Source organism: Balaenoptera ricei, chromosome X (assembly GCF_028023285.1).
Source record: "Balaenoptera ricei isolate mBalRic1 chromosome X, mBalRic1.hap2, whole genome shotgun sequence".
Taxonomy (NCBI): Eukaryota; Metazoa; Chordata; class Mammalia; order Artiodactyla; family Balaenopteridae; genus Balaenoptera; species Balaenoptera ricei.
Window position 1 is genome coordinate 68,752,557 of NC_082660.1, and position 9,875 is coordinate 68,762,431.

The 9,875-nt window shown below is 39.8% G+C and overlaps 1 protein-coding gene across 7 annotated transcripts in view; it reads right to left on the minus strand.

Annotated features, from left to right (window-relative positions):
• ATRX (ATRX chromatin remodeler) overlaps positions 1–8,215 on the minus strand; it is a 242,595-nt gene extending 234,380 nt beyond the window's left edge. For 5 of the 7 annotated variants that reach the window (XM_059909868.1, XM_059909864.1, XM_059909863.1 and 2 more), the window contains exon 1: positions 7,990–8,215. In XM_059909868.1, the coding sequence (XP_059765851.1) occupies positions 7,990–8,009 (20 nt within the window). In that variant the 5' untranslated portion in view covers positions 8,010–8,215. Of the gene's footprint in view, positions 1–1,378; positions 1,469–7,989 lie in introns of all 7 variants that reach the window. The other 2 variants (XM_059909867.1, XM_059909869.1) reach the window with 2 other exon arrangements.
• Positions 8,216–9,875: the final 1,660 nt, after the last annotated feature.

The following is a 9,875-nucleotide window of genomic DNA, read 5'->3' on the forward strand; positions in this document are numbered from 1 at the left end:
TGGAGGGGAGGTGTGGATAGTGACCTGTGCTTGCACACAGGCTTCCTGGTGGCTGCAGCAGCAGCCTTAGCGTTTCATGCCCATCTCTGGTGTCTCTCTGATAGCCACGGCTCATGCCCGTCTCTGGAGCTCGTTTAGGCGGTTCTCTGAATCCCCTCTCCTCATGCACCCCGAAACAATGGTCTCTTGCCTCTTCGGCAGTTCCAGACTTTTTCCCGGACTCCCTCCGGACTAGCTGTGGCACACTAGCCCCCTTCAGGCTGTGTTCACGCAGCCAAGCCCAGTCCTCTCCCTGGGATCTGACCTCCGAAGCCCGAGCCTCAGCTCCCAGCCCCCATCCGCCCCGGCGGGTGAGCAGACAAGCCTCTCAGTCTGGTGAATGCTGGTTGGCACCGATCCTCTGTGTAGGAATCTCTCTGCTTTGCCCTCCACACCCCTGTTGCTGCACTCTCCTCCGTGGCTCCAAAGCTTCCCCGCCGCCACCCCCTGTCTCCACCAGTGAAGGGGCTTCCTAGTGTGTAGAAACTTTTCCTCCTTCACAGCTCCCTCCCACTGGTGCAGGTCCCGTCCCTATTCTTTTGTCTCTATTTTTTCTTTTTTCTTTTGCCCTACCCAGGTACATGGGGAGTTCCTTGCCTTTTGGGAGGTCTGAGGTCTTCTGCCAGCGTTCAGTAGGTGTTCTGTAGGAGTTGTTCCACATGTAGATGTATTTCTGATGTATTTGTGGGTAGGAAGGTGATCTCCACCTCTTACTCTTCCACCATCTTGAAGGTCTCATGGATAGACATTTTTTAAGAATCATTTATAAAAACACCAAAACATCTCTTTTTTTTGGTGGGGGGGGGAACAGAGTTACTAGCCAAAATGTAAATTAGTACCGATTTTTTAAAGTATAGTGTAAGGTATAATGTAAGCTCCATGGGGAGCCTTAATTTAATTTGTCTTGTTCACCTAAGCAGTACTTAGAACAGTTCTTGGCACATGGTAATAGTAATTAGTAACAACTAATATTTGAGTAATTATTATGTCACACTAACCTAAGTGTTTTGTGTCCATTAACTCATTTAGTCTTCACACAGCCCAAGAAATATTTGGTGAATGAATCAATACTTTTTGCAGGATGACAATTACAGTCAGTTCTGCAATAATATAACATGAGTTCCTAAAAATCACCAGGTAATGCAAAATTGTGCAATGAACACCATAGGATTCACGGGAAAAACGGGGTTAGAAGCCCAACACTGAAAAAACTTCATCAGTGACACATTGTTTTAAAAAAGACAGAAACCTAATAGAAATGGTAGCACAATTTTACACAGTTTACACATGTTAAGTGATTAAGAAATACACAAGTACAACAATAAATATGGCACGTTACCTTGAAAAAGACCTGAAGTTTGCTTGTGGAAGTGGGCATCAGAAGGGTTGCAGCTCATGAATTACTGTGAAGTGATGGAAGGAGGGTTATCTGAAATCGGATGGAAAATTGTAACAATAGATGTGGATGGGTGTGGCTCATAACACAAGGGGTGAACTGAGGTAGGTGGTAGATGTCTGAGGTATGTGCCTATATATGCGTGTATTTTAATGCAACTCAGTTCAGCTGGATGCAGTTTCCTGCATTCACCCAGGGCAAACTTTCTATAAAGGGCCAGATAGTAAATATTTTAGGCTTTGTGGGCCATTAGGTCTCTGTTGCAACTATTCAACTCTGAGACCGTGCTACAAAAGCAGCCACAGGACAAAGTAAACAAATGGGCTTGGGTGTGTTCCAACAAAACTTTATTTACAAAAATAGGCCACTGTTTGGTGGCCATAGTTTGCTGAGCCCTGAACTTGCAGACAAAATCCTAAATAAGCAAATGCAAATTTTGTCTTATGCTCAAATTGTCCCCCGATACATCAATCTTGTTGGAACAAATTCACTTTTCAAAACAAGTGTTATAGCAGAACTAAGTTTAGAATGCTATCAAATAAACCAAAAAATAACTGATATAATTCAAATAAGCAAAATAAATCCAGAATTACTCAAAAATAAACTATTTTTGATTTTGGATTTTATAAATCAAATGTCATCCAAAAGTCAACTGACAAATGACCAAAATAAAGACAACTAATGGTACATTTTGAACACTCATAGTCATTCAAAATCTGTGCATTAAAGTCTACACAATCTTCAAGGAAAATGGGTTATGTTTTTGATAGCTCTTGTGAATTAAAATTATCGGGCTCAGTCACAAGGGCACATGTGGCTTTTACAAGATCATCGAGCAATCAAAGTTAACATATGAACTGCACTGTAAGATAAATAAGTTCTGAAGATCTGATGTACAGCACACAGCATGGTGACTATAGTTAACAATACTGTATTATATCCTTGAAAGTTGCTAGAGAGTAGATCTTAAATGTTCTCTCCACAAGAATAACAAAAAAAGGTAATTATTGTGACAGTCATTTCAAAATATATACACATATCAAATCAGCACATTGTACACCTTAAACTTACACAATGCTATATGTTAATTATACCTCAATAAAGCTGGAAAAAATACTAATTGCACATGGTTATACAATATTTGCCCAGGAACTGAGTTAAAAATTCTAAGTTGACCTCCTTTCAATTAGAAAACACTAATATATACAACATTTCTTTGCTCAAGCTGCTATAACTCACATCTGAAATCCTCCCCCAGTCTTCTTTGTTAAAAGTGGATGCATCCTCCAAGGGTCACATTCAAATGCTACCTCTCTATAAAGCCTTCCCTGGACCCCATCAGAAATGTCTTCCTACTCTAAACTCCCACAGCAAGTTACTTGTTACCCAACACAGCATGTAGCACTTTATATCCTGCTTCAAATTTATTTGTGAACATGTCTTATTTCCTCTGCTGTGTGGAAAATAAGACTAATCTTTAGCCATACTAATCCCTCTGCTGGACTGCCCTTTTTCACAGCCAACCCTTAACTGCTAACTTACCTTCAAGACCCAATACAGATACCATCTCCTCTGCAAAACTTTCCTAAACATCCCCCAAATTAGGCTTTCATTCATTCTGATCCCTAGCACAACCAATATACCTCCATTTTAGCACTGCTTTGTAACTGCTTATTTACTTACTATTTCCCTCCTTAGATTAAGAATGCTTTAAGGAGGCAGGAATTTTGTCTTTTACCCTTTGCATACGCTAGTACAGTGCCTGGCACCTAGTTGGTACTCAAGTATTTGATCAACTAATAAAGCATTCCTCCAAAATATCGAGTATAGGGTATATACACATGAACACCACTACCATACCAATAAATTTCTTAAACAAATATTTTATGTAACAGTTCACGAGAAAGCTGGACTACTGATAGCAAGAATGGCTACTTCAAGCCAAAACTCAGAGACAAAGTCTCAGAGACAGGATCTGAAAACAGTGGCTAGAGAGCAAAATTCACAGAACCTTTTCCCAGGGCAAAAATCACCAGCAGCTAGAATATAGGTCTTTTCAGAAGTATCATCTCCAATCATAAAAGAGCAGAAATACACTGGATATAGTAATCTTTCAAAATAGAACATATCCTGAGCCACAATAATTATTAACGAACTTCCCAGCAAAGTTTTTCCGTTCTAATAAATGTTTGTGTATGTGATAGTATATATTAGCAACAAAACACCTGTATCCTAACCATGTAAGCTTCAAGGCAAAAAAGATATGCATACATTGAATAAAGAAACTTTCCCTCATCACTTCTTCTCCCTACCCCCAAAAAGGCAAACAAAGTCAAAAAATGATCGACACTAACGTAACCAGGATTATGTTTTTAATAACTTTATAGACCATCTAGTACAAGTTAATTCTGTAAATGACAAAGCAGAGGCCTAGAAAGATGAATGATTTGTCTACAACAATCAGTTGAGCAACAGAGCTGTAACTAGAAAACCCAGGTTTAGCTCCGAGTTAAGCACTCATTCCTCCACAACCAGCAGTTCTCAAACTTCTAGTCTCAGGACCTCTTTACACTCCTAAAACACTTAAAAATTAACAAAGACCCCCAAAGAGCTTTTAGTTTATTGTCTTTTAAGAACCGCTGTTATAACCATGTTATCTCCTCCAGAACTGCAGGCTTTATCAGTATCTTTTAAACTTACTCCTATTTTACAGATGGAGAGCTATGGAGATTAATCATCCTGCATGTCAGCTATCAAGCCAATAAGACAAGCATTAGGATACATGTACAGAGAGATCCTACTTAGACACTCCTTTTACTGCCCTGCTATATTCAACATTCCTAAAGGAAGAGCTATACATCATTTTCCAATGGCTTAACCCATTTTAACAGCTTCTGCCAATGTCCAAGAGAACATTCAAGCTCTGGAGGAAAAAGACTTCATGTAAACCCAAGAATTGCCTGTATTCTGTGGCCCAATCCGTAAATTTATTCAGATTTCAAAAGTGAAATAGGCACATAAATACACACAATTTCTTACAGAAAAAATTATTTCACACACCTAAATCTATATACAAATACCTTTAAGTACTACATTTATCTTATCTCTAGAAATACAATATAAAAGTGAAGGCTCATGGTCAACTATACCAAGGGTTGCCAATAATGAGAACTGGCCTGATCACAATTAAAATCACAAATGTCTTTCTTTTCATCCACACCAATAACATAACGAAACAGCTGGCATTTGAATATTTTCAAAACCCTTTGTAAAATTTGCATGTACTCCGCTGCCACAGGCCTGGCCTAATACTTTCCACACAGTGGGAATGCACATATTTCACAGATAACATTTTTCAAAAATACGTTAGTATGCAACTGAGTGTGAACTACCACAATAACAGACACTTTCTAAGACATTTTCCCAACATCTCTCAAGTTAGACCACTTCTACCTTTTAAAATTTAAGACCAATAACTGGTTATATGGCTTTCAGCTTTTCAAGTAATCAATTGCCATAAGGATTAGAATGACAAGTTCCATCAAATCTCCAAGATCTTTATATAAAAATAAATGAAAGTTTATCTGTCAATCAGAGGCTGATCTTTCAGGCCAAAAAACTGAAGAAATAATCTTATTTAAAACAAAACAAATAACAAAAAACTCTTTAAAAACAATAACAAAACCTTTGAAAACTGAGCCACTGATTTTTCAGTGTATATTTGTCCCTCAGTATCTGAGGGGAGTTGGTTCCAGGACCCACCACAGATACCAAACTCTGAAGATGCTCAAGTCCCATAGTCAGCCCTCCGTATCCGCAGTTCCGCATCCTCAGATTCAACCAACCACAGATTGAAATCCTCGGTACTGAGTGGAGGAACACAGAGCCAACTGTATGATTTAGCCAAATCATCAATTTATTTTCCTCCCTCTTGCCTTTTGGCTATTTTTTTACCACAGAATCCTAGGAATGTTCTTTTTTTATAAATGTAAGTAAAAATTAGAAACTAATCTTTGCTCCTATTTTTAAGTGCTGGACAGAAGATCTGATAAAGAAAAAATCTGGAACAATTGTGTAAAATAAAATTAATGACAATTCATAGAATTGTTCATATTATTTCTGCCTCACATTAGAAGAGAATCAAGAGTGGTTTGGTATTGTGGGTTCAACTCACTCAAGCATTACCAGTCAGATTATCCTTTAACTACAATTATGGCTTGAGATGAATGACACTTCAGACTGAGACAGTTCTTCTGAACACCCACTTGGAGCACTTTCATAGTAAATAATCAGCATCACACTTTTTAAAATAAATTCTTTACATTTATACATGTGTTCTTTGCAAGGCGGTTTTCACGTAGCTTAAGATTCTCCTGGAATTAAATGCTTCAGATATCTTACTATCTCATATGAACATAAAAGACAAAATATTATAAACACCTACAAACTCAAAAGACCTACAACAAATGACAATAGTAGCTAACATGAACTTCTTCCATTGTAATACTTGGGCTAAATTAAAATGGTCATAATCACATTATATCTGGCAGCTCAAGGAGGTATTAATGCCTGTGGTTAAGAACATAAGCTCTGGAGTAAAGACTGGGTTCAATTCCAGCTCCACCAATTACAAACTATATAACTTTGATCAAGTTCTTTGTTCTCTCTATGCCTCAGTTTCCTCCTTATCTGTAAAAAGGGGAACACCAAGTACCTACCCATAGAGCTGTTCTGAGAATTAATCACGATTACACAGGTCAAGGTCAACAGTAAGCACTCAATTTTAGTTAAGATTATTACTCTTACCACTAAGATCAACAAAAATGCAAGGCCCATAAGGAAAACTGACCCTGGCATAAAATGAATAATTCTATTCAGAAAGTCTATACATAATTAATTTGCTCACCCTAAAGAAAGGGAGAAAATCCAAGTTCAAGCTACGGTTTTAGAGGCAGACTTTGTGAGATTTAGTAAAATCTAGAGGTCATATTTAACTGTAAGGTACACCCTTCATGTCCAGGAACATGGGCACCTGATAATAACTAACCAACAAGTTGTTGGGTACCTCTTACGTGCCCAATACCCCTTACGTAAAGGCTTATTGCACTTGGACCAATTAACACAAATTCAAAAACCAAGGCCACACAACTAGGGATCTATAATCTAAGAACTAAAGTGCATTTTTTTTCCTCAAAGGAAGGAAAACATCTTCCATCTACTGCTTGTTAATGCAGAAAAATAGGCACAATAAATATCACAGGTTCATTCCCAAATTCTATACACTAGGTAAAGTGCTCTAAAAACATATATACCTATATACTATTAAGATGGTGTATGTATATATATATATATATATACACACACACACACACACATATATACACATATATATATACACCATCCTAATGGTTACTCAAAAGCATATTTTGCCAACTACGAATGCAATTCTGATCTATGATCCCTGTAATTTTACTTTGCCACTAGGCGCCAAGGATACATCTCAAAGCAGAAAAATTACTTAATTCACAAGGGATGAAAAGTCAAATGTCAAACTGTCTGAAAAGCAAGCCAGCCACCTGTGTAAAAGTGGTATACATTTCACATTAACAACCCATTATTTTTAGACACTATCAAGAGGCAAATCAGAAGCACAAGAGAAAAGCAGCCTCAACCTAATATAAACGTGCTTGACTGGTAAGAGGTGGCCTGCCAGGCACTGCTTCCTTGCAATAGATCTTACTTCCCATCAACCCATGTTAACGTGCTCCCCACCCCTCTTGGAATATATAAATAAATAAACAAAAATAAGGTCTAATTACTTTTGCTCAAAATTTGCCCATAAAGTGGAGGAACATCTGAGGACTGCCTTACCACCCATTAAAGCTGGACTACACAAAAAGTAGTATACTGGGGTCCTCTGGAAGCAAAACCCTGCGTTAGTATCCCTTTGCCTAGAGGTAAATCCAAGGATACCCCTCAGGGTCTGGAGCAGAGAAGGAATACTGGCAAGACCCACCCGTTCACCCCACAAAATGGGCTTGTCCCCAGGGGCTGCAGAAAAAAAGAAATTAAATTCCGCAAGGCCGGGGTACTTCCCGTCTTCGTCCAAACGCCACTAAGTCGTCCCAGGATCTCACATCCTCCCGACCGCCCCTCCCCCTCTTCCCACCCCTCACCCCCCCTCCTTCTTCCCCGCGCAGGCTCTAGGCCCAAAGATTAGGAAGAAAGACCAGGATACCAAAAACCGCCTCCCACTTCAGGGTCTCAATTCCACAAGCACCGAAGAATAAACAGAGGAGGCCAGCTAAGCTCCGCGGTTCGGGGAGGCTGGAGAAAGCGCCCGACACGCCAGGCCGCGCCCCCCCCACCCCCACCCCGGGTTGGAGCCTACCGCCGAAACCCCGAAACCCTCCTCACCTAAGGAGAAAACGATGCCTCTTTCCGCTCAGCGAAACACAGGCCTAACCCACCAAGCCAAAGCTTTCCCAAACACCCGGCTCAGAAGGCGCGTAGGCCGAAACCACTGGGATCCGTGAGACGGGGTTGTGTTTTACCTCATGGGCTCAGCAGTCATGTTTTCGCTTCAATGCCTTGTCGGCTTCAGCGACCGTAGGGCGCCACTCTGCGCTCCCCGGTGCCCAGTTACGATAGAAATGCACTGGACTCTTAGTCGTCACTACAGCTGGCGCTGGATCCTCCCCACAGCTCAAAGGCCGCCACCGCTGCCACCTCCGCATGAGCCGCGGAAACAAAGCGACGCCGCCGCCGCCGCCATTTTGTTGGGCCGAGGCTCAGGCAACAGAATTGGCGCGCCCTCCCTCTTCGTCTTTCCATCATCCATTGGCTGCCTTCTCCGCAGCGCAGATGCCTATTGGTTACAGAAATTCACCTTCTTTGGGGGCCTGTTGCTAAGGCGGTCTACGTCATTTGATCCCCTCCACCTTTTCATGGGGGGTCCAATTCAGTCCCATTGACCTGAAAGTGCTAGTGACGTATTTTGACTTTATTCTGAAAATGCTTTTTAATCCGTCCTCTTTTCTTTGACATACTGACAAAACAAGAACAGCAATTTACATTTATTGAGAGTTTACTATATACCCAGCACTATACTAATCCTTTATCCAGATTGTCTCATGTAATCCTTATACTCTTTGAGTCAGACAGCCGCTTGTTACCTACATTTTCTAGACGAGGAAACCAAAACACAAAGTCCCACAGTAGTGGAGCCAAGATTCCGATCAGACACCACACTCTTCACCACTAATCTATGTGGCCATCCTATACATTTTCTTTCCTATATTCCAGGTTATCATCAAGTTCTTTACTTTCCTAGATGATTTATATATAATATTAATCATTCCAGCATGCTTACAAATATATATATGTGTTATAAATATAAAACATAAGACCAACTTGAGATCTGCACACAATTTTTTCAATATTGAATAAATTGCCACTTGGAACGCACACGTGGACCATTTCCCCAGTCTGATGTGATGTTTGGCTCACAAACTAACCAGTCTAGGTCTATTTCCACCTCGTTACAGAGGTTTGGCTGTATCATCTCTAAAAGCCTTTCCAGGGAATTCCCTGGCCGTCCAGTGATTAGGGCTCTGCGCTTTCGCTGCCGAGGGCCAGGGTTCGATCCCTGGTCGAGGAACTAAGATCCCACAAGCTGTGCAGCGTGGCCAGAGTAAATAAATAAAAATAGAATAAAAGCCTGTCCAGTTTTCACGTTCTATAATTTGTCTATTGGTAATCTCTGCAAGTCACAAATCAGTTCTCTAAAATCAAATAGTTTCAAGTTTTGTTTCTAAATTTATTCTGCCATAAATAAAGTTCATTCTACTCGCTTTTTCCTGAAATCTGCAAGAGCTCCTGTTGTGTTTAGGTGACAAGGTTGCTGCTTTCTACTGGAATAGCAAGCGATGAGCATTTTTTGAATGGAACACTTTGATAATCTGATAGACTCGGGCAACTTTTTAATCAAGAGAAGCCTGTACACATTTCAAGTCATCTTTCAGATACTGAAGTACCATTGCCAACTGTAGAAACCAGCCTTCTGTATCTGGAATACTGATTTTCTTCTTGTCTTTTATACATTAAATATTACTTAAACATACAATTTACAGAAGTTATGTTTTCCTTGTTAGTAAATGCAGTTAATTTGAAAGGAGATCCACTCTGTTAGAAGACGTCACACAACTTTCAAACGAGCTCTTGGGGACAAGACTCAACACTAAGCAGCTTTAAATGGCAAATTCCACAGATAGAAAAACATCTTAATAACAAAATTATAATCACAGAATTTTAAAAATATAAAATAACTCAGTATTTGTGAATCATAAACAGAATATCTTTGCTATTAAAGGATGACTAACAAAGTTTTACTGATGTATTTATAGGGGGATCACTTTCAACATATAATTTTCAAAGACTT